Below are 13,153 nucleotides of genomic sequence, written 5' to 3' on the forward strand. Positions count from 1 at the left end.
CCGCATAGCACAAAGTGGCGACTGGAAAAGTAACTAAAATATATGAGGGAACTACAGGAAGATGAGGGTTACTCTAACAAGGTCTGTTTGTACAAATGTCTCTCTGCCTCAACCCCCTGTCTCTGGTGATAAGAGTGTTCTTTCCTCCTGGAATAGGGAGGGCATCTTTCACCTGGGAGTTTCATCTCCTGCTTTTGGGAAGAATCGAAGGTCAGAGTGGCCCGCTTGCACCTGCTATTGGTCAAATGCCTTTAACTCAAAATAGTCAATACACCAAAGCGCCACGGTGGGCTGGTGTGTTCTGAGCCCCTTCAGCCTGGTGCAGTTTTCGAGGGACAGGACCTTTCAGCACCGACAGTTAGATGGGATCCCCAATCTTGACCCAGGGCAAGCTGTTTTAAAGAAACCTGCTCCACAACCTACAGGTCCATCAACAGATGAATGGATAAAGAAGATACAGTACACATATACAGTGGAATACTACTCAGCCATAAAAAAGAAAGAAAATTTGCCATTTGCAGCAACATGGATGGATTTGGAGGGTGTTATCCTAAGTGAACTAACTCAGACAGAGAAAGACAAATACCGTACATCACTTATATGTGGAATCTGAAAAATACAACATACTACTGAATATAACAAGAAGCAGACTCACAGATACAGAGAACAAACTAGTGGTTACCAGTGGGGAGAGGGAAGGAGGAGGGGCAATGCAGGGGTAGGGGATTACAAAAAAGGGATTTACAAGAAATCATGTGTGTGAAACTTTTGAAAATTGGAAAGTACGGTAAAATTTTAAGACTTTCATTCAGTAAAAAAAATAATAATAAAAAAATAAAGAAACCTGCTCCAAAATGAGACAAAATTCCTTGGGTAGCCCCATCCCAACCGTTAGGAGCAAGAAAGAAAAGTTGCAGCAAGGAAGCAACTCTCTTTTCCTTGAAAAGAAATTATTTGGTAAACAACAAGGTCCCACTGTCTAGCACAGGGACCTATATTCAATATTCTGTAACAAATCTTTTCCATAGTGGAAAAGAATATGAAAAAGAAGATGTGTACAAAACTGAATCACTTTGCTGTACACCAGAAACTAACACAACACTGTTAAGTCAACTATACGTCGATAAAAAAGAAAAAGAAAAAGAAAATTAAAAAAAAGAAATTATTTGAAAATTCAATTTAGATCAGGCTTCTACAATCAACAACACCCCAAGGGCCCTACAGGAGCTGTGGCCTCTGGCCTGGCCAGGATGGGAGCCTCACTTTTCTCTGTAAACCGCCCTTCCCACAGCTTTGCTCTCCCCTGATGCAGGCTGCACAGCAAGACTCAGCAAACCAGGGTTCTCTCCTCCCTGCGTCTAATTAAGACCTTCCCCAGAGACACACAGCGCAGCGATCCACCCAAGTTTTTGGAGCCATACAGATCCATCTTTCTGTCTCATTTCAAATCCTAACCTCCTAACCACCTCCACACACAGGGGGAGAAATGCTAGATGACACACACGTTAATTTGTAAAGACTTGGAGGAAATTTTCAACGTAATCAGAAGCCTGCCGGAATGACATGCGATCATGAAGTTTTACAGACTTAGAGCTAAAAATCCCGCAGCTCACCTCCCTGGGGGCCCAAGTGGCGGCTCCACGTGCTGTGCAGGTCTCGGGGGGGACAGGGGATCAGGAAGGCACACACGAGCACCAGGACCATGGAGATCACCAGCATCAGCAGAAAGACGGACGTGCGCACGTAGGACACGATGGAGGAGGCCGCCTTCTGCTCCAGGGCCCCCAGGGGCTCCAAGGGGTACCCCTCCGTGGTGACCTCCGAGAGATGGGGCTTCCCAGCCCCAGTGACCTCAGCATCCGAGTCGGGCTCTGGTGCTTCTCCCAGCGGACTCTTCCCGTTCTTGACCCCTCCGTTCTTCTGCTGCAGGTTAAGCACGAGATCATCTTCACTCTCGTCGCTGTCGGCCTGTGTGAGGGGGTCATACTCCCCCAGGTCTGGGCTCTTCTTCCCTGAAAAGACAGAAAGCCAGACGGTCAAGGAGAACCTGGAAGGAGGGACCTTCGGCAAACACACAGCAACAGTAAACACCTAGGAGAACACACAGAACAGAACGGAACAAATCTACGTTGACAAGCCTGAACCTTGGAGCCGTCTATAAAATAGATTCCAGCGAAAAGGGGGAAAGAATGGGGGAAAAAAAGAAAATCAGTGCTCTAGAATTATTGTTTTCATGAGCTTAAGAACATTGGAAAAGAAACAGAGAAAGTGGCAAATTTCAAATACATTTTAGCTGTTTTTTTTTTTTTAAAAAGCCCTCTCTTAATTTGTGTGACTGACGAAATAGACCATAGCTCCTCTATGAAACCTTCCATACACCTGATGTGCATACTTCCTTTGATTATCTTAGATTGGTGATGTTCCGATCTTTCCTGCGACTCCTCTAAACTATATTTTTTAACATTTTTTAAAAATTTATTTATTCTTGGCTGCATTGGGTCTTTGTTGCTGTGAGCGGGCTTTCTCTAGTTGCAGCGAGCAGGGGCTACTCTTCGTTGTGGTGTGTAGGCTTCTCATTGTGGTGGCTTCTCTTGTTGTGGAGCACGGGCTCTAGGTGCACAGGCTTCAGTAGTTGTGGCTCACGGGCTCTAAAGCGCAGGCTCAGTAGTTGTGGCACACGGGCTTAATTGCTCCATGGCATGTGGGATCTTCCCAGACCAGGGCTCGAACCCATGTCCCCTGTATTGGTAGGCAGATTCTTAGCCACTGTGCCACCAGGGAAGTCCCTTTTTTTTTTTTTTGAAGGTTTTTTGATGTGGACCATTTTTTTTAAGTCTATTTTTTTTTCAGTTTATTTTTGGCTGCATTGGGTCTTCATTGTTGCGCATGGGCTTTCTCTACTTGCAGCGAGCAGGGGCTACTCTTTGTTGTGGTGCGCGGGCTTCTCATTGCGGTGGCTTCTCTTGTTGCAGACAACAGGTTCTAAGCATGCGGGCTTCGGTAGTTGTGGCACGTAGGCTCAGTAGCTGTGGCACATGGGCTTAGTTGCTCCGTGGCATGTGGGATCTTCCCGGACCAGAGTTCCAACCCATGCCCCCTGCATTGGCAGGCAGACTCCCAACCACTGCGCCACTAGGGAAGTCCCTCTTTAAAGTCTTTATTGAATTTGTTACAATATTGTTTCTGTTTTATGCTTCGGTTTTTTGACCCCCAGGCATGTGGGATCTTAGCTCCCTGACCAGGGATTGAATCCACACCCCCTGCATTGGAAGGCAAAGTCTTAACCACTGGACCACCAGGTAACTCCCTCCACTAAACCTTTAGAACAACTGTTCTCTGCACAGTTGGCCTGCTCCTCACAGGCCAATATGTGTGACTTCCCAGTTGTTGCTATGGAAACCACGGAGAAAGTCAAATGCTGAAAGTCATCTGGAGACGTCTTACCAAAAACTTACTTTTGAGAACCTCCCTGCAAATCTATCGCCCTTTCAGTACATGTTTCAGTAAACAGTAGTCACCTGAAAACTGCTATTCTGAGCCTGCATGCCCAGAGGGGTGGGATCCAGCCGGCACAAGGAGGTGAAGGACTTGTCTTGAGGCTGGTTTACACAACAAGCTCCCTGGTTTGACTGAGACCATATGTTTGCAGGGGTGGCCAGAGGCAGACATTACAGGGGGCTTAAGCCCACCTCTTTCTGAGCCACCCCTGGCCCTTGCAGCCAGCGACTGGATGAGTTTATGCCTTTATTTTAGGCTATAGCCAAATAAAAACCAAGAAAAAGTTGCTGGTTTTGGAAATTACCTGGTAAGCTATCACTAATGTAAACTCTATGGTTAAATCCTTTGTTAAGAAGACATATAAAAAAGAAAATACAACCTGGATATTTAAAAGGGGAAAAGGAAGAATTTCTCATGTTCTCTGCCTCTGGTCACTGGGATCTTGGTGATGTCACTTCATTTTGTCCAATAAATACTGAGTTTGATTTTTTAAGGTATTAAATTATAAGAAAATTAAGCAATTATTAGAAATTTAATGCAAAATAGTACCTCCAGGATATGCCGGAGAGTCAGTGCAGCTGATTCCCATAATTTTTATATTTCCTCTATGAACCAAATGGTTTTATTAATTAGGGCCCATCATTCCCTAACCACCTCAGATAACTTTATTTATACAGTTTGCAAACAGAACCATAGGTTGTTGTAATATTAACTCTAACACTTTTATAAGTTTTTTTTTTTTTTTGCTAAAAAAAAATACACCTGACAGAATGTTTTAAATGTGCTGCCTGCATATGGTGGAGTATTATTCAGCCTTCAAAAATAAGGCAATTCTGACACTTGCTACATACAACACCGATGAGTCTTGAGGTCATTATGTTACGTGAAATATGCCAGTCACCAAAACACAAATACTGTATGATTCTACTTATATGTAGTCACATTCACAGAAACAGGAAGTAGAATGGTGGTTTCCAGCACCTGGAGGGAGAGGTCCATGGTGGGGTTGTTGTTTAGTGGGTATAGAATTTCAGCTTTGCAAGACGAAAACGTTCTGGAGCTTGGTTGTACAACAATGTGAGTATTCTTAACCAGACCGTGCACTTAAAAATGGTTAAGATGCTGAATTTTATTATGTGTATTTTACCACAATTTTTAAAATTTCAAGTTAAAAAAAGAATACACTTGACAAAGAGGAAAACATATACAGCAGCCTCAAATCTCAGGGTTCTTAGAGACTTTGAAGGTCACATAATCCACCTCCACCCGTATTCCAAATATGCGCCTCCTTACCAACGCCCACCAGGCAGTCACTCAGCGTACACCTCAGCGGAAGCCTTATCAGGGAACTCACTACCCTCCCATCTAGAAAGCAGCGCCTTACTCTGATTCAGGAATCTACGTCTGGGCATTTGCCAACTACCTGTCTTAGTTTTAATTTCTGGGACCCCTCTTCCCCATGCATAATACTTGAAGATACCAATCATAAGAAACGTAAGATACGGTATTTACAAGCTCAAGTCCTTACAATAAGCAACCTTAAGTCAAATCTTTGTTCCATCTCTCATTAACTGTGTGACCTCAATTAAATTTCTTCACTTTAGTAACCTCAGTTTCCTTATTTGTGAAATGGGATAATTATCGTTCCTACCTCATATGACTGTTACGAGGATTAAATAAGATAACATATGCATGGTTCTCAGTGCTGCCTTAGGGTCACACTCAGTAAATTTCAGCTTCTGTTATTATGGTTGGCATTCTATCTCCCCACTGCCTGACCCAATCTCCTCAGCCCCGGTTAAATACCTCTACCTCTTCAATCCATTACTTGAAGACGCATTGTTTCAGATGCTCCACAACATCCTGGTCACTCTCCTCTGGACACAAAGTGACATGTCTGTGCTCTTTAAAGGATGGTTCCCAGACGTGAATACAGTCCCCAGGTTGCAGTGTGACCAGGGCAGAGAAGAGCAGAACGGTGTCCTCCCTAGTCAGAGAGGACACTACAGTTCAATTCCTGTAACCTAGGATCAGGCCAGCTTCCTTGGTAGCCCCATCACACAACTGATGCAACTAAAACTCCCACGCACTTTCTACACACACTCAAGCTGTCCTGTAATTGCACAATTTTTAGTGAAAAATGTAGCATCGACCCTTACTGAATTCAGTCTTGCTAGTCACTTTCCACCCTGCAACAAACACAGCCTAAAACAGCACCTTTGCCAAAGTGAAATCATGAATGAAGTACCGGCAAACAAAACGGTTTAAAGGAAATGCACTTTTATTGTATGATACACTGTCACAGGCAGGAAGAAAGCTCCACTGCACACGCTGCAGAGATCTGTAAATTCTTTAAATTCTTTAAATCTATAAAAATAAATTGCAGGCATTCTTTTTGTTTTCTTTTTTTTAACATCTTTATCGGAGTATAATTGCTTTACAATGGTGTGTTAGCTTCTGCTGTATAACAAAGTGAATCAGCTATACATATACATATATCCGATATCTCTTCCCTCTTGCGTCTCCCTCCCTCCCACCCTCCCTATCCCACCCCTCTAGGTGGCCACAGAGCACTGAGCTGATCTCCCTGTGCTATGCGGCTGCTTCCCACTAGCTATCTATTTTACGCTTGGTACTGTATATATGTCCATGCCTCTCTCTCACTTTGTCATTCTTTGAAAACAAGCCGCTGTTGAACTGATCCCTCTAACAAAATTATGTGCTTCTAGTTAATGATGGCAAAGGAAGGCCTTTCTGTCTGTCTCTTCCTAAAACCAGGGGGCGGGGGGATAAAAAGAAATAAAATTGGGGGGGGGAGGGGAAGGGAAACAGCCACATTGCCAAACTAGAATTTATGGAAAACCATTGCCAAAGGCAGTGAAACTTGTATCCAACTGAGGAAGTACAGTAAGAACAGGGACATACATTTCAAGTCTCCAGCAATGAGCAGAGTTCACAGAATTAATAATGGTGATGACGTGGATGTCAACTGGAAATGTACTGAGAGCTACAATGCCAGGCACTGGTCGAAGCATTTACAGGGATTAACTCATTTAATCCCCACAACAACTCTAAGAGGTAGGTATTATTATTATTCGCATTTTCATCAAAAAGATGAAAATAGAGAGAGAGGTAAGTTGCCTAAGATCACAGAATTAACAAGAAAAGCCGGGATTCAACCTCAGGCAATTTGATGAGAGTCCACAGTCCTAACCAATCAGTTATGCTGCCTCCCTTGTTCCACGGATATAAAGCCAAACCAAATAATCTCTTGCTCAGAAAGACAAAGTCTGGGGTCCCAGAAGCACCAATGAGCCCCATTCAACACCACAGAGTCAAAGGTGAGGTTAAGACTGAAGGAGAAAAAGCACAAGCTTCTCTCCTTATAAGAAGCAGGCTGGCAGCACGGCAGGTTAGAACAAGCGCTGGAGTACCGTCAGTTCTCGACTGGAGGATGTTTTGGACAGTGTGGGTCCAACAGGGAGACCGAAAGCAGACGGTAATTCAAAGAGGACAGTTTCATATAAAGAACTATTAGACAGTGATAGGAGAGTAAATGTAAATGTGGGAAGAGAAATCCAAAAGGTATCCTACGATGGGGAGACTGTATCCCAGGAAGGACAAACTTGGTATTTAAAGGGTCCGGATCCGCTTTCACAGATCAGGCAACAAAACTGAATATGCAGCTCAGGGGCAATAAATTGATAACTGGCACAAGAAGCGAAGAGAAGTAAACACTAGCCAGCACTCTAAGGCCCTGTGACAAACGCCAGCCGGGAGAGAAACACCCGCAAAGGAAGAGCACTGATGGGAAAGGGATCTGAGTTGACAGCCTACATTAGGTTCCAGCCTCCAGCTGCCCCAGCTCACTCAGCTCCTGCCCACGGGTCAGCCAATAGCTGGCTTTAAAGCAGCCACCCATTTAGATATGAAGAGGAATCAGAGAGGAGCCATCATTAGTACCTGGTCCATAAGCTACTGCAAAGTTCTACAAATACCTAAGGAAGAAGTTACAACAAAACCTAGCGGACGAAACCGGCTACAGAACGAAGGCTGGACAAATTATACCACGAAACGGAAGAGATAATGAACCTACACTTCCCCCTGGGATCCGAGAAATTCAAGAAATAGTCTTCTCTGAAATAAGGGCTCATAAGAAAAATATAGTATTTCTAAGAAGAAATGACAATGCAATAGAGAAGATGAAAAGTAAACAAGGAGAGCTCAGGAAAACGATGGAAGAAAATAAAGCAATTTTAGGGACTTCCCTAGTGGTCCAGTGGGTAAGACTCCGTGCTCCCAATGCAGGGGGCGCGGGTTCAATCCCTGGTCGGGGAACTCTATCCCACGTGCATGCCGCAGCGAAGTCCCGAGTACCTCAGCTAAGACCTGGTAGAGCCTAAAAAATAAATTAACTTTTTAAAAAACCATTTTAGAAAGGATATCCTTACTGGGATCAGCAAAAAGAACCGACATGGCTAAAAACAGCGTCAGAGACTTAAAGGATAGACTGTGAAAATCAAGCAGGATGAAATGGAAATAACAACAGTGGCTGGCAGTTTTGAGCACTTACTATGCTCTCTTCCAAACCCTTTTACTGTCTTAGCTCAGTAAATCTTCATAGCAACTCTTAAAGGTAGACACGGTATTATCTCCATTTTAAAGATGAGGAAACTGAGGTTTGGAAGTGTAAGTACCTGGCCCATAGTTAAATAGCAAGTCAGTGATAGTACCAGGATTCAAACCCAGGCAGTCAGGCCTGAAGCCTGGACTAACTATCTCTGTGCTTCCCATGGGAAAGATCAAAGCTTTTAAAAGGACTAGAGAGAAAGGGATAGATATAAAGAACAAAAGTGATCCAATATATGCATAACTAAAGGAGAGAACAGAAAAGAAAATGGAACCAAAAATGACATTTAAGGGCTTCCCTGGTGGCGCAGTGGTTGAGAGTCCGCCTGCCGATGCAGGGGACACGGGTTCGTGCCCCGGTCCAGGAAGATCCCACATACCGCGGAGCGGCTGGGCCCGTGAGCCATGGCCGCTGAGCCTGCGCGTCCGGAGCCTGTGCTCCGCAACGGGAGAGGCCACACAGTGAGAGGCCCGCGTACCGCAAAATAAATAAATAAATAAACAAAAGAATAATCCATATTGAAACATATCCTAGTAAAGGCACTGAACTTCAAGGACAAAGAAGGAATCCCATGAGCAGGCAGGTCAAGGGGAAAAGAATCAAGTCACTAACGATGGGACAAAAATCAGGCTGCCTTCTCCACAGTAACGTACGTTTCTAAACGGCAGTGCGGCAAAATAGAAGAATCCTCAGAGAAAGAAGAGGGGCCGCAAGTCCAAGAACTGACCCCACACGACACCTCTGAAGCAGAGGCACGCATGCAAGACCGCAGAGGCTTTCTTTAAGGGATCGCAGCAGGTTGCCACGTGTTCGTGCCCAAATTATAGAGGAAGACACGTACTGACTTTAACACTATTAATATATATGTTTCCAGAAAGTGCAAAGACAAGCCCCAGCTTAATTATTACAGACTGCAAGTTTTAATTAGAGAAGACCTAAGTAAATATTTTTTTTTTCTGTCTATTCACAGAAAAAGAGGTAGACAGTACGCTGACTTGCCTAAAATTATCCTCAGGCTGAGGAGTAGACACCAAATCCTTGCTTCAGCTTCCCCACCCTCTTGTCTGCTGATTTCAGCCAGCACTCACATTGTTAGTCAATGAAAGGCTTTCAAAGAATAAAGAGGAGACACTGATTTCAGAATAAATCAACATAAATGAGCTTTCCATGGCTGTCACTCTTCCTTATAGGAAGACTGGGGTTACTAGGTAAACAGCATTCCCAAAATGGGACAGAGGAAAACATCGGTAGGAAAGACACGCAACTGTACCACCCCCAAGTGTTTTCAGGAAAGCATACTATAATACATACTATTCTATGACATGCACTACACTTTACACAGACTATCCTATACACTCTACTGCAACTAAAGGTAAATCATTCGCATCATGAACTAGTTTATCCAGGGGCACATAACCTCTCCAAGTTACATATAATGAAACAAACCATTACAATAACATTATGCTCTTATATTCCCTTCAGTGTTTGACCTTTAAACTTTTTTTTTTTTTTTTTTTTGCGGTACGCGGGCCTCTCACTGCTGTGGCCTCTCTCGTTGCGGAGCACAGGCTCCGGACGCGCAGGCTCAGCGGCCATGGCTCACGGGCCCAGCCGCTCCGCGGCATGTGGGATCTTCCCGGACCGGGGCACGAACCCGTGTCCCCTGCATTGGCAGGCGGACTCTCAACCACTGCGCCACCAGGGAAGCCCTGACCTTTAAACTTTTAAATAGACTAAAAATATATATTCTTAAGAGATAAATTGCCCCACCCCCTGCTTTATGACTGTCACACTGCCCTTCTGTTATTAATTAACCTCATTCTATGCCTGTGGACCAAACATCTTTCCATCTTGAGCTTGGTGAAAGGGTACGAGACTGAAATACATCCCCAGCAACTGTTCTTTCTTCACCAGGTTGATGGACATCTGTCATACGCACATTACATCAGGTCTTCCTCAAGGTAACACATTTGTAAAGATCATGGTGCTAATGATGAAGATAAGAATGGTTAATTAACACTTACTGAATACTTAACACATGTCACAGGTCAACAAACTTCTTGAGGACATCCATCTCTTTCACTACATTCACTACGTCAGATCACCCTCCTGTGTGACATACAGTGTATGCTCCACAATAACATTATTATTACGTACGAAGAAACTAAAGCTTAAAGAGAATAAGTAACTAATCTGATAAAGAGTGGGTTTAACCCAAGTCTGTCGCGTGCTCTTCACCACCATTCTACTCTGCTTCCCTACACGTAAAAATAGTGAGGATGTCATTGTGGTGGTCATTTTGCAACGTCTACAGATATCAAATCATGAGGTTGTATACCTGAAACTAGTATAATGTTATAGGTCAATGATACTCAATTAAAAAAAAAAATAGCGAGAATGTTAACTAAGGTAACATGATACAGTAGCCCAAACAGGACAGTAGCTTCACAGATCCAATTACAGGGCATCCAAAAAGAGCTCTAAGAAAGCAACTTCTACCTAAAAATTGTATTTGGGGTGGAGGGGAGAAAAGGGCAGGAGGGAGAAAAGCAAAAGCACAAGCAAAAAACAAAAAACCCACGTCACATAAAAGAACATATGGCCTTTGTACCTGGGCCTAAAAGTATCAAACGCTCCTGAGCGCTGAGGGCCCTGCTGCCACCCAAACACAGGCCCAACGACCAGACTGTGCTTCCCTTCCCTGTCGGCTGACCAAGTTACTGCAACTGAATACTCCAGGAGTAATAATACCAAAGCCTCCGCATGCAAAAGAGCTCAAGAGTTTCGAAAGCAAGATTCTCAGCCTTTGAGAATGACAATTACCTATGCAGGAGGGGAAGCAGGGGGGCAAGGAATCTAAAAGAAAACAAGAAATAAAGCTAAATATGTCTGACACCCCATCACCCCTTGGGAGGATATCATCCTACACTAAGGATACATAAGGCTATTCTCTTCAAAGTCAATGCTGCAGGCAGAGGGACATGTCCCCCATTTCATTCCAATGTTACATACACATTCCAAGAGAGATATTATCAGTGTTCCTTCCGATGTTCTAATGAGCACATGTGGGGGAAAAAAAAAAAGGTGTCTGAGGTCATGAAATCTGGGAACAGAAATGAAAATTCATAGCCAACCCAGTGTCATCCGTGGCACAATGTAGCAGACTGGAAACTCCTTGAGAAACAGGACCCAGTAATCCCCCTGAAGCCTTATGCTGGATGTCCGCCAGACACCCAACTAGCACTTTCTACCCAAGCGGGCAAAACAACTGTTTTTCCCACTAACACCTTAAGTTACCAACAAACAAATGTTTATAGCTTAATATTTAAAACTTATTTACGTTAAACTATAAATTTTTCTAAAGCCTTAACGTCTAAAATGTATTTGGGCAGAATAAATATACTTTTATTAAAATAGCACGTTTCTAGTAGCACAGTCCCATGCTGGAGGTTTAAGAGCAAAAACAAAAAACTTGGAGCTGCTGCCCAAAGTACTGAATTAGCTCTGGAAGTTGACATCACCACGAGTGCCTCCTGAAAGAATATTCCATCCATTATCTGCAACTTGCAGGTGCCAAATAATTTCCCTCATAAATACTCAGGCTCCAGAGCCAGAGGCCAAACAAGTGGAACCAAAAGCCCAGGATCTAGAGTCAGAAGACCCCCCCATGTTCAAGTCCAAGCTTTTCCAATACTGCTTGTGCGACCCTGGACAGGTCAATTTGCCAAATAACGCATTTTTTAGGAGGGGAAATGCCTGTCCCACATACCTCAAGGCAGCATCAATGTTGTCATTAAGTGGAGAGGCTGCTCCAAGGGGTCACTCGCCATCCTGCCGCTCCCTGACCCCGCCCAGGTCCAGCCCAAGACGGAAGGAGTCGGAGACGCTGCGGTACCTCCTTCGCGTAGCTCGGGAAAGGAGGCTCACCGCCCTCCCCTGGGGACAGTGGCGACGCGCGCCCTGACATTCGCCGCCGCCGCAGCGCCGAGCCACCATCCACACGCGCCTCCCGCGTCCCTCCCTCTGTGTTTCCCAGGCTTGCCCAGCGCCGACGACCCCCAACCCGCCGAACGCCTCATTTGCCCCCTGGTGGCGCGTGGACCCCAGCCCGCGGGGGCTGCACCGCCTCGCCTCCCCGCGCCGGCAGCTGCGCCCGGGTTGGGGCCAGACCCCGATCGGCTTCGCCCCCGGAGTCTCGCCTCCCCATCTCCCCAGGCCCGGCGGGGGCGGGGTGGTCGCGGGGCGGCGGTTTCTTACCCGGGAGCTTGAGCGCCCTGGACAGCACGGTCGCCATGGCGGAGGCCCCGCTGCGCGTGCGCGCTCTCACGTCCTGCCGGGAAGTGTAGTTCTCAGTCGGGGTGCGCGGGGTCAGGACCTGGAAAAGGTGGGAGCCGGACCGCGAGGCAGGGCCGGGAGGTGGGGCCGGGCTGCGGCATCCGCGCCCACGTGAGCACTCCTCCCGCTCTACTCCGCCCCCTCGAGGACAGACCCCTTACTGGGCAGGACATTTCACCACTCGGAGCCTCACTCTCCTCCTCAGTGAAATGGGGAAATAATACACCGCATAGGCTTGCAGTGAGCATGGAATGAGACAATAGATAGTAAAGTAGGGCCGGGTTGTGAAATGCGTGTAGGCTTTGGAGTCGGACGGGATTTGAATCCTGCCTGCATCCATCACTCGCTGGGCCATCTTGGGCAAGTCACTCGGTATGGCTAAGCTTCAGCTTCATTTTTTAAATGGAGACAGTACCACCTACTTCATGAGCGTATTGTGAGGATGAAATTATATAATCTGTTTAAAACACGCAGCACACAGTAGGCACCTAGTAAATGTGTTTCTCTATGTTTCTTAGGTAAAAGTCGAGGTTTCCTGGAGCTCTAAGCCTCATCTCTGGTTACCAGTTCTTTCCAGGTAATCCACACAGCACCCTACCCCGCAGCTTCTAGCTTGAAGGGTCTAAGGAAGCAAGAACAGACCTGCTTCTTCCCCACAGGCACCAGGAGATCGGCATTTTACTCCAGGAA

The 13,153-nt window shown here is 45.5% G+C and overlaps 1 protein-coding gene across 1 annotated transcript in view; it reads right to left on the minus strand.

The window, feature by feature from the left end:
- Positions 1–12,465, minus strand: part of FAM234B (family with sequence similarity 234 member B) — a 33,224-nt gene extending 20,759 nt beyond the window's left edge. The window contains exons 1-2 of the mRNA XM_065887389.1: positions 12,386–12,465; positions 1,614–2,012 (exon numbers count right to left, since the gene is read on the minus strand). Of these exons, the coding sequence (XP_065743461.1) occupies positions 1,614–2,012; positions 12,386–12,422 (436 nt within the window). The 5' untranslated portion in view covers positions 12,423–12,465. The remainder of the gene's footprint in view (positions 1–1,613; positions 2,013–12,385) is intronic.
- Positions 12,466–13,153: the final 688 nt, after the last annotated feature.

The sequence above is a fragment of the Phocoena phocoena genome, chromosome 11 (assembly GCF_963924675.1).
Source record: "Phocoena phocoena chromosome 11, mPhoPho1.1, whole genome shotgun sequence".
In the NCBI taxonomy this organism is placed as follows: Eukaryota; Metazoa; Chordata; class Mammalia; order Artiodactyla; family Phocoenidae; genus Phocoena; species Phocoena phocoena.